At 49.1% G+C, this 24,654-nt stretch overlaps 1 protein-coding gene across 6 annotated transcripts in view; it reads left to right on the top strand.

Annotated features, from left to right (window-relative positions):
• The window catches only part of TESC (tescalcin), a 76,209-nt gene that overhangs the window by 10,565 nt on the left and 40,990 nt on the right, over positions 1 to 24,654 (top strand). For 4 of the 6 annotated variants that reach the window (XR_005239839.2, XM_037996474.2, XM_037996475.2 and 1 more), the window contains exons 2-3: positions 8,159 to 8,248; positions 13,614 to 13,683. Coding sequence is in view for 5 of the 6 variants with exons in the window: in XM_037996474.2 (XP_037852402.1) it covers positions 8,159 to 8,248; positions 13,614 to 13,683 (160 nt within the window). In the remaining variant the exon portion in view is untranslated. The remainder of the gene's footprint in view (positions 1 to 8,158; positions 8,249 to 13,613; positions 13,684 to 24,654) is intronic. The other 2 variants (XM_008004855.3, XM_008004854.3) reach the window with 1 other exon arrangement.

Below are 24,654 nucleotides of genomic sequence, written 5' to 3'. Positions count from 1 at the left end.
TGTTTTTTCTGACCCACCTGATGTACAGAGGCAGCCTTTTGTATTTCAGCTTTTTAGAGAGCACAGCTCCAGTTCATGCAGACCCAAGACCTCTTCTGTCACTCAGTGGACTTGAAGCCCCCACCCTTAGCTGTTGGAGCCTGAAACCACTCTAACACCTGGGCTACCTCAGCAGCGTCTGTCACTAACCCTGTTGGTTCCCAGTCTCCTCCTTGCCCCTGGCACTTGGGTATTGCCCTTTCCTTCCATTTAGCTGGGCATTACATTTGTTTCTTGTTTTATCCAGTGTTTGTAATGGAAGGCAGAATCTGTATTAGCTCTGAGTAGCAGGGCCTGGAATTCCTGATCCAAGTGTCCTACTGAAGTAAGCCTTGTACTTGTTTTTTCTTTTTTTGAGAGAGAGTCTCGCTCTGTTGCCCAGGCTGGAGTGCAGTGGCACAATCTCGGCTCACTGCAACCTGTGCCTCCCAGGTTCAAGTGATTCTTGTGCCTCAGCCTCCTGAATAGCTGGGATTACAGGCATGCGCCACCATGCCTGGCTAATTTTTGTATTTTTAGTGGAAATGGGGTTTTGCCATGTTGGCCAGGCTGGTCTCAAACTCCTGGCCTCAAGTGATGCACCCGCCTCAGTCTCCCAAAGCTCTGGGATTATAGGCGTGAGCCCTTGTGCCTGGCCAGCCTTGTGCCTTAGATAAGCCTGTTTCTGCTTGATTTGGCCTCAGAATAAATCTGGAACTGAAGATAGTTCTGGAAGGCTGTGAAAACCTGCTTCTTAGATGCTCCGAAAGACGCCCACTCGCCCACTCTCAAAATCTCTCCTGATTCACTGTTGCTTTTTTTCCCCTCATCATCTTTAGTCTTTTTATTAAAATGGAGAAATTTTCCTCTAATTACATAAATGATACGTATTTTCTCTAATTACATAAATGGTATTATTGTTCCATCCCTCCTCAGTTTGGGCATACAGCCTAGCCAATGGCTATGCAAATAGAATCTAAAGTCATGGACCTCGGTCTGAGTCGCAGTTCTGCTGCTCCTAGCTGTGTGACCTTCAGGGAGTGACTTAGCCTGTCTGAGACTCAGTTTCTTTATCTATAAAATGAGTGTGATTACCACCCTAAAAGGGTGGTACAGCCCTAAAGGGAGGTACCCTAAAAGTGAGGACTGAATAAGATAATTCCAGGCCTTTGGCTGAGTCCTAGCCTCTGGGTAAATGTTAACACATGGGGGTTATTATAATTTATTTATTGAGACAGAGTCTCACTCTGTCACCCAAGCTGGAGTGCAGTGGTGCGATCTCGGCTCACTGCAACCACCACCTCCCAGGTTCAAGCAATTCTCCTGCCTCAGCCTCCCAAGTAGCTGGGATGACAGACGTGCACCAGCATGCCCAGCTAAAACATATGGTGGTTATTATTACTGCTATAAGGCGCATGGTAAAGAACAGAGCATAGCTGTAGGAAGGGAACATAGATGAGCAAAACAGACTGCGATTTTTAAAGTCACGAGCACCCACTCCGACAGCTTTCTCAGTTGCCTTACTGCTCATGACAGAAGAGTAGATTCTAAAGTCAATTCACTCTGTCCCAGCTTCCCCTTCAGTCCTGAGCATTGGAGGATTCATTCAGGGTAGGAAAAAACCCACGGAGATCCTGACAGGATCCTTGGTATCCGAGGTTGAAGTAAACACTGCTGACGTGGGCCTGCGGCAGCTCTTACCAGGAATTCCTTGGCTTTCACGCTTACAAAGTGGGTCGAAGTTGGCGTGAAAAGGGTATTAAGGTGCTGCATAAATGCCAGCTATTAATCTTCGAGCTGCTGCTGCTGCTCTGAAGGACAGAATTGAGAGATTTGAGAGCTTCCTTCTCAAGGCCAAGTGCACCCAAATGCATCTTTGGTTAATTTTAACATCCCAGCAGCTAAGAGTGATCTATGATGTATACGAGGTTAGCACATGGCATCCAAGGAAAATGCAGGTGAAGGAGAGAAACTGGCATCCAGCATCATGAAGCACCCTGCGTGTGCCAGGCGTGAGAGGGTAGTCCCCTGTGGAGTGGTCCCTGCAAGGCTAAGGAGGATGTCCCTTCCTGTCTCCCTCCCAAGGCCCAGGGTTAGTCATTGTTTTGGCTGTAGCCACAGGAGGCATGCAAGTTGCTGTGTCCCTTGTGAGCCTAGATCCAGCTGAACAGCCACGATGGTATCACGGGATTACTTAGGGGACAATAATAACAGTCCTGGCAACCCCAGCGTCTCCTGCATCTCCTATGTCTCCCTCCAGATCTTGTGCTAAAGATGTGCATGATCTTTTTAAAAATGGATGCAAAATTCACGTAACATAAAATTTACCATTTTAGGTTGGGCACTGTGGCTCACACCTGTGATCTCAGCACTTCGGGAGGGTGAGGTGGAAGGATCACTTGAGGCCAGGAGTTTGAGACCAGCCTGGGCAACATAGCAAGACTGTCTCTACAAAAGAAAACTTTTAAAAATTAGCTGGGTGCTGTGGTGTGCACCTGTAGTCCCAGCTACTCGGGAGGCTGAGGCAGGAGGATCACTTGAGTCTAGGAGTTTGAGGCTGCTGTGAGCCGTGATTGTGCCACTGCACTCCATCCACCTGGGTGACAGGGTGAGAGACCCCCCAAAAAAGTTACATTGTAACCATTTTAAAGTATACAATTCAGGCCAGGTGCAGTGGCTCACGCCTGTAATCCCAGCACTTTGGGAGGCTGAGGTGGCCAGATCACTTAAGGTCAGGAGTTCAAGACCAGCCTGGCCAACATGGTGAAACCCAATCCCTATTGAAAAATAAAATAAAGTGTACAATTCAGTGGCATTAAGTACATTCACAATGATATGAAAACACCACCACATCTATTTCTAGAGCATTTTCATTGCCCTCCAAGAAACCTCATACCCATTAGCAGTCACTCCCCATTTCCTCCTCTCCCAGCCCCTGGTGACCACTCATCTGCATTCTGCCTGTGCGGATCTGCCTGTCTGGGGCATTTCATGTCAATGGCATCCTGCAGCAGGCAGGCCTTGTATATCTAGCCGTATCCCTTCTTGGAGTGTGACAGGGCTGCCTCCCTTTGTGTTGTGTTTATAACATCTCATCACCTGGATATACCCGTTTTGGTTTTGCACTCACCAGTTGGTGGACATTGGGTGGTTGCCACGTTGGTGGTTGCGATCGTGAATAGCTAGTGGTGGTTTTTCATGGTGTGAACAACCTCACGAGGGAGGAGGTCTTGTTGTCACCTCTGTATCACAGAGGGGGAAGCAGCCTCCGGAGCTCAGGATGACAACTGAGTGGGATGTGTAGCAGAGACTCACAGCAGCCTCCCCCGGCAATGCTGTCAGGAGCTCACCTTTCCATCCGGCTTGGCTCACCTCTGTATTCCGGGATTTCCCCAATGTTTGGGTTGAGTCCTGGCCAATCTTTCAAGAGGCGGCAAGCAGGAGAGTGCTGGGGGTCTTGGAAGTCACCAAGACATTCCCAGTGATGCCTCTTGGTGTGCTGGGGCTGGTGTCCAGGCTGGCACAGCTGGTGGGACCAGCGGGAGGCAGGGTGGCTTGGGGAGTCCCTGGGGCACGCGAGAAGGCCCTCAGCTGTGCTTGCTTCTTCCAGCGGGGCCTTGTCCTGAGCCCTTCCACCTTCCCCCTTCCCCACCCTCACCCTGGGCGGCTGCACCTGCCATCTCTCAGTCTCATCCACACCCACCCTGTCTATTGACAGGCACTTCGGGATCTCGTTCCCTGGCTTGGCGTCCTCTGTAGACTCGGGGCAAATTCAAATGCCCTGGCCTGATGGATGAGGCCTTCATATTCCCACCACCCCAGCTGCTTCATTCCCTGCCTGTCTTCCACCCATGTTGAAGAGCCCGAGGCTCCCTGAGCCCTGCCTGCTCTGCCTCTGCCGAGGCTACGCCCTCTGCTAGCACCGTCCACCCCACCCCACAACCCCATTGGGCATCACCTCCTACTCCCATCCCCGTGGCCTAGAACCTCCACTGCAACCCTGGTGCCCCTTGGCCAGCTAAAGCAGCGTTTACCGTCCTAGATCCTGGCGAGGGGATGTGCATTTCCAGCAGAATGGGGCCGCGCTTTTTGCGTCTGCTTCCCTGGCCTCTAGCAAGCACCTAGCAAACCAGAGGTGCTCAGAGGGCCATGCAAGCACTGATGGGGCCTCGGGGGTGTCTCTCAGGGCCCACACACTCCCGGGGCCCGCTGGGGTTGTGGGAAGAGCAGGCAGTGGTGTGCATGCCCCTCCCCTGGGTCCTGGGACTACAGGCTCACAGAGTCCTAGTGCCTCAAAATGGATGGGGGCACGTGCTGACATTCTCTTCCCTCCTGAGTCAGGGAGAGGAGGCTGGACTCCAGGAGGGATTTCAGGCCTGCTCCTCTGCCTCTGGGCCCCTTCTATCCTCCCTGTTCTGGACCATTGTCCTTGACCCCCTACCCTGCGTGGCTCTGCTCCCACTGGTGATGGGTTGCTTAGCACAGCAAGGCTGTAAGCAGGTCCCCACAGCCTGATGGGGGAGGCCAGGGCCAGACAGGCAATGCGCTTAACCCAGCATTCAGAACCCTTTGCAGTCGATTGCCAGTATTTTTTAACCCAGCGGATTTCTGCCTCTTAATGAAAGGGGAAAATCTGGCCTCCCATGGCAGCCCCTTCGACAGAGTGGGGCTCCAGTTCATGCCCACACAGGCCCCTTCTCTCATGTAATGCCTTTCTGACCCTGGAGACGCTGAAATTCTCAACCCCACCTTGACAGCATCTGAGGAAGGAATTGGCTTCTATTGCCCCTTCATACCCAAGGTTAAACAGTTTTTACATTGACACCTAATTCACAGCTCATGACATTCACCGTTTAAAAGTATACAGTTCTGTAGCTTTCAGTATATTCACAAAGTCATACAAACATCACCACTGTCTGATTCTTTTTTTTTTTTTTTTTTTTTTTTTTTTGAGATGGAGGCTTGCTCTGTCACCCAGGCTGGAGTTCAGTGGTGCTATCTCAGCTCACTGCAACCTCCACCTCCTGGGTTCAAACGATACTCCTGCCTCAGCCTCCCCAGCACCAGGACTACAGGTGCCTGTCAACACATTTGGCTAATTTCTGTATTTTCAGTAGAGACGGGGTCTCATGTTGGCCTAGCTAGTCTCGAACTGCTGACCTCAAATGATCCACCCGCCTCAGCCTCCCAAAGTGCTGGGATTACAGGTGTGAGCCACAGTGCCTGGCCACCACTACCTAATTCTAGAACAACTTATCACCCCCAAAAGAATACCCATTGGCAGTCACTTCTCATTCCCCCCACACCCTTCAGCCCCTGGAAACCATCAGTCTACTTTCTGTCTCACTAGATTTGTCTGTTCGGGGCACTTCATATAAATGGGATCATATACCATGTGGTCTTGTATGTCTGGCTTCTTTCACGTCGTGTGATTATTTCAAGGTTTATCCATGCTGTAGCATTGATCCATGCTTCGTTTCTTTTCATTTACCAATGTTTCATTTCTTTCTTTTTTTTTTTTTTTTTGCTGAATAATAATCCGTCATCCGGATGTGTCACATTTTGTTCACCCATTCGTTTGTTGATGGCTGTTTGGATTGTTTCCACCTCTTGGTACTTATGAACAGTGCTGCTTTGAACATTGGTTACAGGTTTCTGGTGTGGACGTACATTTTCTCTTCTCTTGGGTATAAATGGAATTGTTGGCCAGGCGCAGTGGCTCATGCCTGTAATCCCAGCACTTTGGGAGGCTGAGGAGGGTGGATCACCTCAGGTCAGGAGTTCCAGGCCAGCATGGCTAACATGGTGAAACCCTATCTCTACTAAAAATACAAAAATTAACCAAGAGTGTTGATGCATGCCACCCAGCTACTTGGAAAGCTCAGGCAGGAGAATCATCTGAACCCAGGAGGTGGAGATTGCAGTGAGCTGAGAATGCGCCACTGTACTCCAGCCTTGGCGACAGAACGAGACTCTGTTTCCAAAAAAAGAATTGTTTTGGAGTAGAATTGCTGGATTACATGGTAATTCTATGTTTATTTAATTGAGGAACTACCCAACTGTTTTCCACAGTGGTTGTACCATTTAAATCCCTGCTAGTAAATGTATGAGAGTTTCAGTTTCTCTACAGCCTCATCAACATCTAGTCTTTCTTTTATTTGTCCATTATAGTCATCATGGTTAAAAAATTTTTAATCAGCCGGGCACGGTGGCTCACGCCTGTAATCCCAGTACTTTGGGAGGCCAAGATGGGCGGATCATGAGGTCAGGAGATTGAGACCATCCTGGCTAACACGGTGAAATTCCGTCTCTACTAGAAATACAAAAGAATTAGCTGGGTGTGGTGAGGGGGCACCTGTAGTCCTAGCTACTTGGGAGGCTGAGGCAAGATAATAGCATGAACCCGGGAGGCGGAGCTTGCAGTGAGTGGAGATCGTGCCACTCACTCCAGCCTGGGCGACAGAGCAAGACTCCATGTCAAAAAAAAAAATTAACCCAAATACAATTATACAACTAATCTCCGTAAATTGCAGAAAAGTTAAGGGACAAATAACCAAATTTAGGGTGAAAGGGAGGAGAGGAGCGAAATGTTCTGTAATTCTACCATCTGAAAACAACTAACTACTATTATTTTGTTATACACCCTTTCCTATTTTTTCTTGTGCACATGCGTATATCAATATGAACTTCTGTGTGTAAATGAGATCTTAGTCTGTTAGATTTTCCATGCAACAACATGCCATATGACATTTTCCGATGCCCCACAATATTTAAAAAATATTTATAAAGACTGTGTAGTATTCCAACTTTAGGATGTACCAGGACTAATCTGTCTCGTTTTCTGTGGCTCAGCATTTCCCCCAACTTCTTTTTTTTTTTTTTTTTTTGAGACAAAGTCTCGCTCTTGTCCCCCAAGCTGGAGTGTGATAGCATGATCTCGGCTCACTGCAACCTCTGCCTCCCGGGTTTAAGCGATTCTCCTGCCTCAGCCCCCTGAGTAGCTGGGATTACAGGTGCCTGCCACCGTGCCCAGCTAATTTTTGTATTTTTGGTAGAGACGGGGTTTTACCATGTTGGCCAGGCTGCTCTAGAACTCCTGACCTCAGGTGATCCACCTGCCTCAGCCTCCCAAAATGTTGGGATTACAGGCTTGAGCCACTGCGCCCAGCCAATTTCTTTTCTTTTTGTTTTGAGACAGCCCCTTGCTCTGTTGCTCACTGGAGTATAATCTTGGCTCACTGCAACCTCAACTTCCCAGGCTTAAGTGATCTTCCCACCTCAGCCTCACTAGTCCTTGCCCAGCTAATTTTTTGATTTTTTTTTTTTTTTTGTATGATGGGATCTGCCTGTGTTGCTCAGGCTGGTCTTGAACTCTTGGGCTCAAGTGATCCTCCCACTTCAGCTTTCCATAGTGCTGGGATTACAGCCATGAGCCACCACACCTGGCCCATTTCCCCCAATTTCTTTTTTTCTTTTTTCTTTTTTTTTTTTTTTGAAACAGAGTTTTTGCTCTTGTTGCCCAGGCTGGAGTGCAGTGGCACGATCTCAGCTCACTGCAACCTCTGTCCCAGGTTCAAGCGATTCTCCTGCCTCAGCCCCCTGAGTAGCTGGGATTACAGGCATGCACCACCACACCCAGCTAATTTTTGTATTTTTAGTAGAGATGGGGTTTCACCATGTTGGCCAGGCTGGTCTCAAACTCCTGACCTCAGGTGATCTACCAGCCTCGGCCTCCCAAAGTGCTGGGATTAAAGGAATGAGCCACCACACTCGGCCCCCCAATTTCTTACTGCTCTAAATAGGCAACCATGATTACCCTGGTATGTTCAGCTTTATATGCCTGTCTTAATTCCTCAGGGTTTGTTCCTAGGGATCAAGTTCTGGTTCAAAGGGTATATACCTGCACTGCCCAACACAAATAATAATGTGAGGTGTAATCATGGTAAATTTTCTAGTAGCTATAATGTAATTACATTATGTAATGTAATTCTAGATTTTCTAATTAAGGCAAGTAAATTAATGGTGAGATGAATTTTAATAGTGTATTTTATTTAGCCCATTATATTTAAAATATGATCACTTTACCATATAATCAATATCACAAGTTATTGCAGTCGTCTGCCTTTTTTTTTGTACTTAGTCTTCGCAGGCTGGTGTGTGGTTTCCACTTCAGCACTCCTCAGTCTGGGCTCATCACCTTCAAGGGCTCAGCAGCCACTTGGACGGGCAGGTGTGTTCTTTCATGTTGAAGTTTTCAATAGTAAGTGACAGTTCACCTCCGTCCCCAAAAGATTAGGCCAGTTAAACTCCCACCAGTCCCATGGACTGGTGTGCATTTCCCTCAGGTTGAAATCTAAAACCAGAAATAACGATGTCCAGCTGCCAGGAACCAAGGCCAATCTCTGCCCATCATCCCCATGGCAACGGTGACCTCAGGGCCCTGGAGAAGGGCTCAGAGGTGAGGAGCGAGAAAACTGGAAAAGCTTCCAGCCCAGGAGCCCTTGAGGGAAAGACAGGTCCTTCCGTGGGCTTTGGGGCCCTGATGCAGGCAGACTTGCATCAGGTGCTTATTCGAGGGGCCCTGTTGGGGGCGCAGGGTCAGCCCGGGGGCGGGGGCGGGGGTTGGGGTGGGAGGCGGGGTTAGGAAGAAGCAGCTCACCAGGCACGTCGGGTTAGACCAGCTCCACCTGCTAGGGCCTGGGGTGTTCTGAAAGTCAGTTCCTGAGGCTTCAGAAATCATCCTTTCTCTCAGTCACTGTGCCGGAGGAGTCTCGCCTGAGCTGTGAGCTGAGCCCTTGGCTCCAGGGATTTGGGTGTCAAAAAGAGGGTCCCAGAGGTGGGAGGTTGTCTTCCTAATCCTTTGCTTTCAATCAGGCAGGACAGAGGGAGTATGTGTATGTGAGTTTGCACGTGTGTGCTTGTACTTCCCCCCCTCCCCATCACCCAGGCTGGAGTGCAGTGGTACGATCACTGCAACCTCTGCCTCCCGGGTTCGAGTGATTCTACTGCCTCAACCTCCCAAGTAGCTGGGGTTACAGGTGCGCACCACCATGCCTGGTTAATTTTTGCATTTTTAGTAGAGATGGGGTTTCACCATGTTGGCCAGGCAGGTCTCAAACTCCTGGCCTCAAGTGATCTGCCTACCTCAGCCTCCCAAAGTGCTGGATTCCAGGTGTGAGCCACTGCACCCAGCCTTGCAAAGCACTTTGGATGCAGTTAACTGGAAACTATTAGATAAACTTGATCTAGGATGACTTATATACCTCTTCCTAGCTGTGGGACCTTGGGCACGTCCCGGAGTTCTCATCTCTAGAATGGGTGTAGAATCATACCTACCTAACAGAATTGAAGGAGAGGCTTGTAGCAGCCCAGGCTTATCCAAGTACAGTTGAACACAGAGGCCAGAAAATGGCAATGCTTAGTTAATGTGTTAATGTCTGCCCTTGTTGTTATGATTATTCAGTAATTTGTTTTTTAAATGGCTTTATTGAGATATAATTCACACATCATGAGATTCACCATTTAAATTGAACCCCATAGTTTTAGTATAATCACAGGGTTATGCAACCATCAAAACAATATAATTTTAGAACATTTTTATCTCTCTCCAAAAGAAACTCTGGTGCCCATTAGCGGTGTCTCCCTGTTCTCCCTCTCCAGCCCCTCCCCTCCCTGGCCTCAGGCAACCACTGTTACACTTTCTGTTCCTGTGGATTTGTCTCCAACTCCTGACCTCAAGGGATCCACCCGCCTTAGCCCCCCAAAGTGCTAGGATTACAGGCATGAGCCACCACGCCCAGCTATAACTCATCTTTAATAGTGGTTGTTGAGGTGCACTTGTTTAGCTGTAATTTCTAATCATTATTTGTCATCAGATCAGTGTGGTTTGGGGGGGAGACAGACAAATAAAAACAACAGCAACAACAACAACAACACAGAACTACATGTTTTCTGCCAGACAGGCTGAGTTCAAATTGTGGGTCTGCCTCCATCAAGATCAGTGACCTTGAGCAAGTTACATCCCTGCTGAGCCTCAGTTTGTTCTTCTACAAAGCGGGAATAGTAGGTCCCTCACAGGGTCATGGAAGGAACTGAAGATGACGATGTGTGCCTGGGACATTACTCAGCCAGTGAATGATTCATTAATCGCAGTATTTATGAGATCTCTCAGCCATCCAGATGGGATCATGTTGTAGGCTGAAAATCTTCATTCCAAGACTAATACATGTACATTATACATTAGAGAAAAATTGGAAAATATAGATGAACCAAAAGCAAAACAGTCTTTAATCCAGGTATTGAGATGAGAAATAATTAATTATTATTTTGGGGAAAATAACTCCAGGATTTTTAAATTACTTAAACACAGTTGTATATTTTTATGTCTTTTCCACAACATAGAGTTGCGCTTTCTTGGTAGCAAGCTGTTTTTAGGCAGTGTATGTGGAATGTATTTCTATGCAAATACACAACTGTCACTATTAAAGGCAGTATACCTAAAAAAAAATTTTTTTCCTCCCTCTTGCACTCTAAAGGCGGTATACTTAAAAAATTGGCTAACCATACCAAAAAGTGTTCAACCAATCTGTTTCTTGCGTTGCTTTTTTTTTTTTTTTTTTGGCAGTCTCGTTCTGTTGCCAATGCTGGAGTGCAGTGGCATGATCTCAGCTCACTGCAACCTCCGCCTCCCGGGCTCAAGCGATTCTCCTGGTTCAGCCTCCCGAATAGCTGGGATTACAGGTACCTACCACCACGCCTGGTTCATCTTTGTATTTTTAGTAGAGCCAGGGTTTCGTCATGTTGGTCAGGTCTCAAACTTCTGACCTCAAGTGATCTGCCCACCTCAGCCTCCCAAAGTGCTGGGATTATAGGCGTGAGTCACCGCACCTGGCCCCAGTCTGCTTTTGATAGTCACTTAGGGCAAGTCGAATTTTAAGCTATTTTAAGAGTGCAAAGTTGAACACATTTATGTATTCATATTTTTGTACCTGTTGTGTCTATTATTTTAGGATACATTTCTGCCAAGTGGAATTACAATTTTTTAAAATTTTTTATTCATTTTTATTTTTTCCTCCCAGATCTCCTTTAGTCAGGGAAGACCAACACTTTTTTTTTTTTTGTAAATGTTTTGTTGTGATCTAGTACACATCCAGAGCAGTGCATCACTCATAAGCATACAGACAGTTCTTTGAGGTTTCCGAGCACACAACTATGTCAAGTGTATGGAGGTCTAGAAATGGAACATTCCTAGTACCCAGAACTCCCCTTTTCACTCCATTCAAGTCACTCCTCCTTATCTCATCCTCCAAAAGTCATTTACAATGTTAGCGTCATCTACGATGCCTCCCTTAAGAGCAGCCACTATCTTGACCTCTGACATTGTAGTTGAGTTTTGCCTGTTTTTGAACTTTATGCAAATAGGATCATAAAGTATGTTCACTTTCCTGTCTGGCTGCTTTTGTCTGTGACTATCTATATTGTTCATTTTCGTTGCTGTGTGCTATTCCATTGCTTGACTATACTACACATAAGCACTGTACTCTGCCATGCTTGGGCATGTGGGTAGTTTCCAGTTTAGGGCGATTCCAATGGCACCACCATGACATCTTTGTACGCATGCTTGGGTAAACCAAAGCATGCATTATTTGTGTATTTACCTAGGAGTGGAATTGCTAGGCCATGAAGTATGCCAGTGTCCTTGCTGACATACCTATGATATAAATGGCCATATTTTCCTGCAGAAAGGTAGAAATTGCACTTTGATGATTCACCTCACGGTTCCAAGTGTCAGTGGCTACATCTGTAACAAGAGGATACAGCCCCCTCCTAGAGTGTTGGGAGGAAGAGATGAGCTAATCATTGGAGCTATGCCCACAGGAAGTAGGGAGCCCTCAGTCCGGGTTGGCAGCCTTAATGAACTGCTGGAGATGCTTCAGAATACTGAGCTGTTGATTCTTGAAGAGCCTGAGGCCAAAAAACAATGAGTAGGAAGTGAGGTGACCAGTTGACCCCAGAAATTAACTGTCTTTGTAACGGGAGCAAAACAGGGCTTAGGGGTAGGGAATGCTGGGAGGACTGAGGTGGGAGGTCACATCTCTCTAGTCTAGCCCGTATTTTGGAAAAGTTTGCGTGAACTGTATAGTCCCCAGGAACCAGACCTAAAGGCCTTGAGCGCCAAGGTACTCTGGGCAGACAGGCAATATTACCTCGTGGTGAAGGCTGGCTTTGGGGTTGCACAGACTCAGAGTTCAGTCCCAGCTGTGCCTCTGTGTGTTGTGGGATCTTAAGTGTCTCTGAGCTGCAGTTTTCAACTTATAAAACTGAGATAAAGGCCGGGTGTGATGGTTCACACCTGTAATCCCAGCACTTTGGGAGGCTGAGGTGGGCAGATCACTCAAGGTCAGGAGTTCAAGACCAGCCTGGCCAGCATGGCGAAACCCTGTCGCTACTAAACATACAAAAACTAACTGGGCGTGGTGGTGTGTGCCTGTAATCCCAGCTACTTGGGAGACCGGGGCACGAGAATCACTGGAACACGGAGGCAGAGGTGGCAATGAGCTGAGATTGCACCACTGCATTCCAGCCTGGGTGATGGAGTGTGACTCTGTCTCCAAACAAACAAACAAACAAACAAAAAACCTGAGATAATATCCACTCACTCACTGAGTCGTTTTGGTAATGAAGTGAGAAATGCAGATCATTGTTTAATATTGTGCATTTTTTAGAGACAGGGTCTTACCCTGTCACCCAGATTGGAGTCCTTCCATTTCTTTGCTCCACCAGATTCTCCATACATTTCTCAGTATAGGTTTCCCAGATCACGTCCAACACCAGCCTGAACCCTTATTTCCTCTCGCTACTCATCTGACTCCGAGTCTGTGACTATACAAAGCCCCTTTCTCAGCTAGGATAAAACTCATCTTCTGGAGTGGAAGAGGAAGGGTCAGACAACCAGATGCAATTTTCTCTTGACTGGGCCTGGTGGCTCATGCCTGCAATCTCAGCACCTTGGGAGGCCGAGGCGGGCAGATTGCTTGAGTCCAGGAGTTTGAGACCAGCCTGGGCAACATGGTGAAACCCTGTCTCTCTAAAACAAATAAACAAAAATTAGCCGGGCATAGTGATACATGCCTGTAGTTGCAGCTACCCAGGAGGCTGAGGTGGGAGGATCTCTGGAGCCCAGGAGGTAGAGGCTGCAGTGAGCCGCGATGCCGATCGTGCCAGTGTATTCCAGCCTGAGTGATGGAAGTGAAACCCTGCCACAGAAAGCAAAGTTTCTCTTTAGTGGGCTGGGGAAGGTCAGAGGCTGGGAGAATGGCCTGCTTCATGACTGCCCTGTCTCTGGGGCTATTAGTAATAGTTGTATTATTATTACTAAGGCAGTTGGAACTGATCACTGCAGAGCTGTGTTTCTGGGAAGAATGGGAAATCCTTTCTGCTGCTTCACCCGGCACTCACTTTTGCCATGGTGGGAGACGCTTTGAGAAGGGGTGCGGCAGCCGGTAGGGATGGGGCAGAGGAATACTTGCAACCTCCCTCTGACAGTCAGTGATGTTTTCTTCTGTCTTGTTTTTCTCTCTTTCCCCACTTCTCAGTCTCATCAGATCAGATCGAGCAGCTCCATCGGAGATTTAAGCAGCTGAGTGGAGACCAGCCTACCATTCGGTAAGGTCGGCAGTGGGTTTGGGTGCTGGGTGGGGCCATGCCCTTGCAAATTTCTTGTCCTGTTTCTTTCCTTGAGTGCTGAGTGGTAGGGGAAGGGTGGTAGTTTTTTCTTTCTTTGGAGACGGAGTCTCGCTCTGTCGCCCAGGCTGGAGTGCAGAGGCGCCATCTCGGCTCACTGTAAGCTCTGCCTCCTGGGTTCACGCCATTCTCCTGCCTCAGCCTCCTGTAGCTGGGACTACAGGCGCCTGCCACCATACCTGGCTAATTTTTTGTATTTTTAGTAGAGACAGAGTTTTACCGTGTTAGGATGGTCTCAATCTCCTGACCTCGTGATCCACCCGCCTCGGCCTCCCAAAGTGCTGGAATTACAGGCATGAGCCACTGTGCCCAACCAACTGTAGTTGTTTTAATGCTTCTGGTCTCTTCCAAGACAAGATGTTCCTAAACAGTAAGGAAAGAACCACTTCTGTTTCTGTGAGGATCACACAATTATAAATTATAACTAGCGTGGAAGCGAGGAAGGGCTCTTCAGCCACCCCCTGCCTCACCCTGATTCCTCGGATGGAATGTGCTTGGAATCTCAGACACATATGGAGGACCTGTTAGATCCCAGGATCCTGCCAACTGCCAGACACACAAAGATGAATCAGTTGTGGTAGAGCCCAACTTAGGGGCTTGGGCTGTCATCAGGACCTCTGTCTTTTGGCTTGCCTTCTTTAGGGTTAGTTCCAGCCTCAGGCAAGATGGGGGTGGCTGCCTCAAATTTCTGTTAAGGAAAATCAACCTTCTGCATTATGTTTCGTTAATCTTTTAGATACCCTTTAGGTTGCTTTTTAATGAAGAGGAATGAGGAATGCCTTAAACTGTATTCTGGTTGAATTATTTGTTATTTGGATATTTCTAACTTTTTTGAGACACGGTCTCGCTCCATTGCCCAGGCTGGAGTGCAGTGTTGCGATCATAGCTCACTGCAGCCTCAATCTCCTGGGCCCAAGCGATCCTCCTGCCTCAGCCTCCCAAGTAGCTGGGACCACAGGCATGTGCCATCACACCCAGCTAATTTTTTAATTTATTTTTATTTTCATAGAGACAGGGTCTCGCCGTGTTACTCAGGCTGGTCTTGACCTCCTTGACTCAGGTGATCCTCCTGCCTTAGCTTCCCAAAGTGCTGGGATTACAGGCATGCACCACCATACCAGCTAATTTTTTAAAGTTTTTGTAGAGGTGGGGGTCTCACTATGTTGCCCAGGCTGGTCTCAAACTCCTGGCCTCAAGCAGTCCTCCCATTTCTACCTCCCAAAGTGTTGGCACTACAGGCGTGCACCGCTGCACTAGACCTGTTAATTGTTTTTTGTTTTTGTTTTTTTTGGAGACGTGGTCTTGCTATGTTACCCAGGGTGGTCTTGAACTCCTGAGCTCGAGCAGTCCTCCTGCCTTAGCCTCCTGAGTGGCTGGGATTACAAGCGAGTGCTGCTTGAGTTACTTACAGCTAGGTTAGTGAGAGGTCCTTGCCAGTGACTTGATCATCACACAGAGTTCATGAGGAAGCTTCAAGTTGAACAAATTTCTTTTTCTTTTTCTTTTTTTTTTTTTTTTGAGATGGAGCCTCACTCTGTCGCCCAGGCTGGAGTGCAGTGGCGCGATCTCCGCTCACTGCAAGCTCCGCCTCCCGGGTTCACGCCATTCTCCTGCCTCAGCCTCAAGAGTAACTGGGACTACAGGCGCCCGCCACCATGCCCGGCAAATTTTTTGTATTTTTTAGTAGAGACAGAGTTTCACCGTGTTAGCCAGGATGGTCTCGATCTCCTGACCTCGTGATCCGCCTGTCTTGGCCTCCCAAGGTGCTGGGATTACAGGCGTGAGCCACCGCGCCCAGCAAGTTGAACAAATTTCTACCATAAACTTCTAACAGATGTAGTTTCCTAAAATAAGCATTCAGAGTCTTACAGCTTGTTGGAACTTTGAAACAAACCTTTTAATACTCCAGGAAAAGCTTCCTTCTTACTAAACACACTTAAATTTCCCCTAAGTTTTATGGAAACTGACATATAAATGTCCACTTTCTCTTGTGTGTCTAACTACAGGTGTATTGTTAATCCAGTATATTTTATTCTTAAGTCAATTTCAAGAGCTCAGATTCTGACGGTCTGTTGGTTGTTGTGGCCTCTGGTCTCAGTTTGATTGCATCCAAGGCCGACTTAAAGACAATTAAGACTTATACCTTTAATTCTACACATCCAGCCCACCAAGCCCAGTGGAGGGGAGAGAACCTGAGCCCAGCGGAAGAGTCACCTGGCTTCTCATTGGCTCTGATGGGGTCACGGACCTGAGTCTGAGCCAATCGCCATGGCCAAAGACTAGACATACAAATGTTTTCCTCCAGAGCAGTAAGGTCCTGGGGCCTGTGGTCAGCTCAGCATCCCCCAAGGGCAGGAATGGAGGGTGGGTGGTTTCAGTCAGGGCCAGGTGAAACCTCCTTGGGCCATAGGCTGAGGAGTGTGTGGGGTAACACAAGTCGGCCAGGCACTGAGTTCTAACAGAGTGGCACATATGGACTCTGGATGTTGGAAAATAGAGTGTCAAGGGTATGCCTTGCTTGTTCCTTCAGAAGTTCATGAGCAGTCTGGGCACTATAGCAAGACCCTTTCTCTACAAAATGTTTAAAAATTAGCCAGGTGTGGTGATGCACACATGTAGTCCTGGCTACTTGGGTAGCTGAGTCTGGAGGATCACTTGAACCCAGGGGTTCAAGGCTGCAGTGAGCTCTGAGTGCACCACCGCACTCCAGCCTGGGCAACAGAGTGAGACCCTGTCTCTTAAAAAGTTCGTGAGCATCTGCTCTGCACCAGGTGCTTGGTACCTATGCTGGTAGAGGCAGCCACTGTGGAGCTCACTGTGGAGGATGTGGGAAGGCAGAGCCCCTTTGTCCTCAAGACAGTTTTCCAGCAAGTGGAGCCCCCAGCCCTGAAACAAACCGCCTTGGGCTTACTGTTATGCATCTGATGTTAGGTCCATCCAAGCTTGAGTGGTGAACTTTAGGTTCATATTCTACATGCGTAGAGATGCAGAGGCAAAAACCCAGGCTTCGGAGTCCAGCTGTATTAGAATCCGTCATGCTATTGGCTCTGTGGCTTGGGGCCGGTCACTTCATTTCTCTGAGCCGGTCTCCTCATCTGGAAAGTGAGCATGGTCACTTGGGATTTGATTTGAGTGTTAAAAATGAGCAGTGGGCCGGGCACTGTGACTGACACCTACAATCTCAGCACTTTGGGAGGCCAAAGCTGGAGGATCGCTTGAGTGCAGGAGTTCAAGACCAACCTGGGCAACACAGTGAGACCCCATCTTTAGGGGAAAAAAAAGAGCAGGTGCAAGCAGGGCAATTTAGCTCTAAGCTGGGTTCACAGGCATTTGGCAATTGGGGCTGTTATTATTCTGCCCCATCCTGAGGGTCTACTCTGAGTGTGGTGGGGGCCCAGGTGCTGTGTGAGGAGGAGGATACGATGCCGTTGGAGGCCCCTCCCACTTTCAGGTTCCAGGCGCTGAGCCCCTGATGCATTGCCTAGCACCCTATCATAGGCTTATGAGGGGACGTACTAAAATGGCATTCCCTACAATTTTTTTCCAACTTGAGTGTGCTCGAATCACCTGGGAATCTTGCTGCCATGCACGTTTTGCTTCTGCAGTTCTGGGGTGGGGCCTGAGACTCTGCATTTGTAACAAGTGCCCCCCTTGCCAGGCACCGTGGACAGCACACAGTAGGTTTTCCATGGTTCAGTGGGTGCAGCGTTCTCCTCCTGCAGGAGCTGAGCTGGCGCAGCCTCTCTGCGCTGATGGCGCTGGGCTCCTACCTCCCAGGCCTTACCTGCCCAGGCTCAGCTTAGAAATGTGAGCCGTTGGTCCTGCCCTGCCACCCCAAACCCTGTTTGCCCCTCTCCTGCACACCCCTCCCCAGGACCTCATATGTAGCGCCCTTGCACAAGCCCTCAGTGTGCCTGCCTGGCACGGTCACTCAAAGGAGCCAGTGAGCAGCCTCCGCTCAACAGCCCTCTGTGGCTCCCCAGTGCCATCAAGGTCATCTTCGTGTTCTTTAAGTGGGACTCACGCAGGTGTGTAGATGCTAGCTTCTGCTTTGCCGAGGCCCCAGTGTGGACCACATCCTCCAAGAACCTCTCCTGCCCCCGGAAGCCCCACAGCCTCCTCCTGGGGGTGCTCCATCCAACATTCACAGCACAGAATTATAACTGCCCCCCATCCCCTTGCCCCAGCAGACTGTGGCTTCTTGGTGGGGGCAGGAACTGATTGCCTTTTTCCTTGGCCAAAGTGCTGAGTCCAGGGCCTGTAACACAGTAGGTGCTGTGAGAGTAGTTAAATGAACAAGTGAAGGGATGAATAAATGAATAAATGAAAGAACAAAGGAATGAAGAGTGAATGTAATGACTCACAGAATTCTTTCCAGCACAGAAAGCATGGCCTACGTAAGGCCTGTTGTCATGAATAGTACTTCCCTTACTAGGCTGACGTAATCCAGGTGAAAGACTTTAGCAGGGGTCTTGGCACATAGAAACAGCTCCCAAATGTAAGCGCTTATTATTTGAACCTGTTTTATGTGCTACATAGCAGGAGCGTGTTACTTTGATCTTTTCTTAAAAAAATTTTTGACAGAGTCCCGCTCTGTTGCTCAGGCTGACGTGCAGTGGTGCAACCTCGGCTCACTGCAGCCTTGACCTCCCAGGCTCAAGTGCTCCTCCTGCCTCAGCCTCCTGAGTGGCTGGGACTACAGGTGTGCGCCAGCATGCCTGGCTCATGTTTTGTATTTTTGTAGGGATGGGGTCTTACTCTGTCGCCCAGGCTGACTTCAGTCCTACAGAACACCACAGGAGGTAGAGGTAGGGATGGTCACTCTCCCCATTTTACAGATGGGAAAGTAAGGCTAGAGAGACAGGCCATGTACCTGGCCCTGGGTCACACAGCTGGGAGGAGCTGGGATTTGAACCCAGTGCCAAGATCCTGCTGTAGGAAGCTGGGGCATTGCCTTGTTTTGCGAGTGATCTCTGAGGACCTCAGTCTCCCTGCCCTGCTATGGGGGTGGGGGAGGTGCGTTTATAATTCCCGTCACCACCGCTCTGGCCTCAGAGCTTCAGAGTCGGCTTCGAGGTTCGTGTCAGCTGCACGCAGTGACAGCCCCGGCCCAGCCTGCAGGAAGGAGGTGACTGACCACAGCTTCTTATGCAAACAGGCCTACAGGAAGGGCCTCCTCCCAGCCTCCCAGAACTGCTTTGCCTAATCCTAATCCACCCTTCAGGGCTGAGAGAAGGGAGATGGGGTAGCTTTTCAAGGTTCCCCTGGGCTTTTCCTGTGCATCTTCCCCTGAGCAGCCCTGGCTTGGGAACTGGTCCTCAGTGCTGTCCCCTCTCTGCCAAGGGTTTTCTAAGTGACCCCAGGCCCGGTCTTCAACCTCTCAGATCCCTGGCACATATTGGAAGCTGTCCGGCAGGCCTTGGGCTGTGCTGAGGTTTCAGAGCATGGACAGAATTCCTCTTCTTTCTGGGGACATTCCCCCCACATGAAAATGGCATTGATTGGGGTTCCCTAGTGAAGGCCCCTGGCACCCCACTACAATCTGCGATGGGGGAGAGGGTGCCACCTTCTTTGCCCCCTCCCGCTCAGACAGCAAAGGGCCCACGTGCTTATGAGGAGCCCACAGGAGGCTCCTGAAGACCTTGAATGCAGAAGTCCCCTTAAAAATGATCATTCAGAACCGCAGGCTTTGGATGCTGATGAATAAGATTTGTAGGTTGCACTTAAAAGTTTAAAGAAGAATTGGGTTTCTAAATGTGCAGCTTGACAAATTGAATATAGCGTTACAAACTCCCATGAGGCAACTGATGCACCAAAATTGATTTTATTTTTAAGCCACCGTTTCTTATCTGTGTTGGTCCTGGTCCCATCTCTTTCCAGAAGTCATCTCAGGGCATCTAGGGAGGGTTTGTCTTGCAGCATTGAAAGCCCCACTTCAAGGCCTTACTTTTATGTGGGTTCTTTATAGAGCCCAGTACTTGAGTTTTAGACATTCATATTGTTGGCCGGGCATGGTGGCTCACTCTGTAATCCCAGAACTTTGGGAGCCTGAGGCTAGCAGATCACTTGAGGTCAGGAGTTCCAGACCAGCCTGGCCAACATGGTAAAACCCCGTGTCTACTAAAAATACAAAAATCAGTTGGGCGTGATGGTGTGCACTTGTAATCCCAGCTACTCGGGAGGTGGAGCAGGAGAATTGCTTGAACATGGGACGGGGAGGTCGCAATGAGCTGAGATCGTGCCACTGCACCCCAGCCTGGGCAACAGAGCAAGACTCTGTCTCAATTCATTTTGTTCTGTTCCTTTTTTAAAAGAGGGCACCCCCAAATTGTATATGCTTCAGGATCCTCAAGACCTGAATTCATCCAGACCACAAAGCACTGAGTTCTGTGGCCTCTTGGCAAAATGCCTGAATAGGGGAAAAAAAAAAAAAAAAAAAAAAGGAATGTCTATCTAATTCTAACACATTCATTAGCTACCTACCATGCGGGTGACTCTTTTCCTGTCCTCAGAAATTTTCCTTCTAGCAGAGGAGACCTCCACAGGTAAACCTGTTAACAGGTCAGAAGTTTAGATGATGAAGAAAATACAGAAATGGCTCCTTGCACCTTTTCTTTCTCTTTTTGGACCCCTTAACTGGTAAACGTTTTAAACAGCAATTTTTAACTTCCTGATGTCTCCCTGGCAGGCTTATCAATGCCAGAAATAGACACTTTGGAATACTTCAGACATAGTGGTGCAGGCCATTAGGAGGCATGATTAGATAAAGCCACGTTAGAAAAAATATTTTTAGATTCATCAAGCCGTTGAATGTGGAGTAATTCCGGAGGTAAATGCAACCACAGACGTACACAGGGAAGAGAAAAAAAGGGACTCCATGCTTTGTGTCGAATGCCACCAACGTGCAGCCCCATGTTCTGATAGCCCAGACAGCAGGGCGTCAGCAAAGTGTCCTAACTCCGGGTCCTGTTTTCCTTCCTTCAGCAGTGTTCCTTTTGTTTTTTTCTTTGAGACAGTCTTGCTCTGTTGCCAGGCTGGAGTGCTGTGGCGCGATCTTGGCTCACTGCAGCCTCCCACTGCCAGATTCAAGCAATTGTCCTTCTTCGGCCTCCCAAATAGCTGGGATTACAGGCGCCCACCACTACACCTGGCTAATTTTTGTATTTTTAGTAGAGACAAGGTTTCACCATGTTGGCTAGGTGGGTCTTGAACTCCTGACCTCAGGTGATCCACCCACCTTGGCCTCCCAAAGTGCTGGGATTACAGGTGTGAGCCACCGCGCCCAGCCCCTCAGCAGTGTTCTTACCGCTGCTCTGTCATTTGCTGAAGTTCTCACAGGGTTGGCCCAGTGTGGTAGCTCACACCTGTAATCTCAGCACTTTGAGAGGCTGAGGTGGCAGGATTGCTTGAGTCCAGGAGTTCGGGACTAGCCTGGGCAACATAGTGAGACTCTGTCTCTACAAAAAAAAATTTAAAAATGAGCCGAGCATGGTGGCACATACCTGTGGTCCTAGTTACTCGGGAGGCTGAGGTGGGAGGATTGCTTGAGCCTGGGAGGTTGAGGCCGCAGTAACTTGTCTTGCCACTGCACTCCAGCCTAGGTGATGAAGTGAGACTGTCTCAAAAAGGAAAAAAAAGCACAGGGTTGTGTGCAGAAACGGGAGCCCAGCTGCCATTAGCAGAGTGCTGACGTGTGCCAGGCACTGGGCTCAGTGCTTACATGGCCTCAGGAACCCTCTGAGGTCGACATTATTATCCCCATTTTACAGATTAAGCAACTGATGCTGAAGAAGTTAAAATTACACAGTGGGGCCTCAGTTCAAAAGCAAAGCTGGCTGATGCAAGAGGTGTAGTCTCAAACCACTGCAGTGTTGTTGCTCTTCACCAGAATGAAATCCCCTTTTAACCCAGCCACTTTGCTTTGCTTTTAACCTGTCTATGATATGACCACTTTTTGAGGGGATGGGGGCAAGATCTTGTTCTGTTATCCAGACTGGGGTGCAGTGGTGCAATCATGGTTTAGTGCAGCTTCCAACTCCTGTGCTCAAGCGATCATCCTGCCTCAGCCTCCTGAGCTGTAGCTGGGACCACAGGACCACAGGTGTGCACCACCACATCCAGCTAATTCAAAAAAATTTTTTTGTAGAGATGCGAGTCTCGCTATGTTGCCCATGCTGGTCTTGGACTCCTGGCTCAAGCAATACTCCTGCCTCAGCCTTCCAAAGTGCTAGGATTACAGGCATGAGAAACCATGCCTGGCCTCAACAGCTTTTTTTAGAAATACTATACTCATAAGGAAGCTGCCGAGGCCCTACCTAGCTCAACAGGCTGTTTCACCATCAGACTTTAATGTATTCCAACAGGCAGCGAGTCCTCCCTTTAAAAGCCTCAGCTAGGATGATGCACGTTCACTTACAGAGGAAAACCTGCTACGGTAGCTGTAAAGATGCCCAGAAAAGACAGCGGGCGTGAGGCAGCTGGACTCACACATCTGCTTAGGTGAGAGTGTTCAGGCAGACGTGAGGAGAGCCACAAGGGTGTGAAAAGGTGCGGAGGCGTTCCCGAGGCAAAAAGCAGCTTTCTCAGTGGTCTTAGTTTTATTAGCGTGTACTTGCATATAAAACTTTTATAGAGATTCTTTTCCCAGGATGATTGATACTGACATGGTCCTTGCTTACAAGCCTGCAAATGTCCAGGGCCTTCTGTGATAGGTTTTAGAGCTGAGGATCCCATGGGGTTGAGAAGGGAGGCTCCCCTTCCCCTCCTGGGGTGCTTCTGTTCTGATGCTTATGTGTGTGAGGGATAGTCAGAGACAGAAAACTAGCCCATCAGCCAGTTCATGCTCTAGCATGAGAAATATACTAAAGATTGGCTGGGCACAGTGGCTCATGCCTATAATCCCAGCACTTTGGGAGGCCGGGGTGGGCAGATCACTTGCGGTCAGGAGTTCCAGACCAGCCTGGTCAATATGGTGAAATCCCGTCTCTATTAAAAATACAAAAATTAGGCCGGGCGCAGTGGTTCATGCCTGTAATCCCAGCACTTTGGGAGGCCGAGGTGGGCGGATCACGAGGTCAGGAGATCGAGACCATCCTGGCCAACATGGTGAAACTCTGTCTCTACTAAAAATACAAAAAATTAGCCAGGTGGGGTGGTGGACGCCTGTAGTCCCAGCTACTCGGGAGGCTGAGGCAGGAGAATGGCATGAACCTGGGAGGTAGAGCTTGCAGTGAGCTGAGATTGCACCACTGCACTCCAGCCTGGGGGACAGAGTGAGACTCCGTCTCAAAAAAAAAAAAAAAAAAAAAAAAAAAGCCATTCATGGTGGCGGGTGCCTGTCGTCCCAGCTACTTGGAAGGCTGAGGCAAGAGCATCTCTTGAACCCAGGAGGTGGAGGCTGCAGTGAGCTGAAATCGCACCACTGTACTCCAGCCTGGGCAAAAAAAGAAAAAAAAATACACTAAAGGAAGGAAACGGGGCAGCCAGCCATCCCCTGGAACCCTAGAGAAGAGAGGGTGCTTGGGGTAGGTGGTCACAGAAGGTGCCACTGGGGAGGCCACATCTGTGCTGAGACCAGAAGGAGAGAAGGAGCCAGCGTGTGAAGAGAAGAGGGCGGGGAGCTCTGGGCAGAGGGCCCAGCACATGAGGAGAATCAGTGAGTTGGGGCAGGTCACGGAGGGTTGCCTTTGCCCTAGCGATGACTTGGGCTTCTTTTTGTCCTTGAAATAAAATGCACAGCGGTGGCCTGAAACACCAGCTGTATGTTAGCTCCTGCTGTTTTTGTTATTGTTTTGCTCTGTTGCCCAAGCTGAAGTGCTGTGGTTCGATCTCGGCTCACTGCAGCGTCAGTCACCCAGGCTCAAGTGATCCTCCTGCCTCAGCCTCCTGAGTAGCTGGAACTTACAGGCATGTACCACCCTGTCCGGCTAATTTTTTGTAGAGATGGGGTCTTGCCATGTTGCCCAGGCTGGTCTTGAACTCCTGGGCTCAAGCAGTCCACTCACCTCAGCCTCCCAAAGTGCTGAAATTATAGGTGTGAGCCACTGTGGCTGGCCAGCTCCTACATCTATATGTCCTCCCAGGACCTCTCCCCTGAACTCCTGACTCACGTAGCAACTGCCCATTCACTTAATATCCAAAAGGCATGCCGCGTAACATGTCCGTTTCAAAGCAAGCACCTCCTCATCCCTTCCAGAGGTCCCCTGTTCCTCTGTGGTGAACGGCAGCCTCACAGTTCCCTGCAGTGGTCACCTTTGATTCCTCTTTTTCTCAGCCCTGCTTCCAGTTACTCAGCAAACACTGCCATTTCTACCTCCCACCGAGCCCGGGATTTGCTACTCCTCTCCCGTTCTTCCTCTGCTCCCCCAAACCCTGCCCTCATCCAGCTGCCGTGGTCTCTTGCCTGGGCTACCCCAGCAGCCTCCTCCCTGGTCCCCGTGTGTCTGTGTTCACTGCCTGTCCACCGTCCAGGCCCACAGTACCGTGTGACAGGGTCCTGTGAGACTGTCTCTTCTCCGCTGAAGATGTTCGGTCTCACCCATTGGGAGTCAGAGCCACCGCTCAGGCCTCTCAGTGTCCTACAGGCCCCTGCTGCACACATCTCCCCAGTTGTTTTTGCCCAAGTTACATGAACACTCTTTCTGTTCCCCACCCCAGGGCTCTAGCTCATGCTGTTCCTTCTTCCTAGAATGCTTTTCCCCTAGAGCCAGATTTTTGAGCCTGGGCTCTGGGTCTGGATGATTCTTCACTGGGGGTTGTGCTGGGCACTGTGGGGTGCTGAGCAGCATCCCTGGCCTCCACCCACTAGATGCTGGTAGCACCCTCCCCACCAGCTGGACACATGGGAGTCGAGAACCTCCCCTCCTTCAGGTCTCTCTGCTCAATGTCACTTTT

Source organism: Chlorocebus sabaeus, chromosome 11 (genome assembly GCF_047675955.1).
Source record: "Chlorocebus sabaeus isolate Y175 chromosome 11, mChlSab1.0.hap1, whole genome shotgun sequence".
NCBI lineage: Eukaryota > Metazoa > Chordata > Mammalia > Primates > Cercopithecidae > Chlorocebus > Chlorocebus sabaeus.
This window is presented reverse-complemented; position numbering and strand designations above follow the sequence as displayed.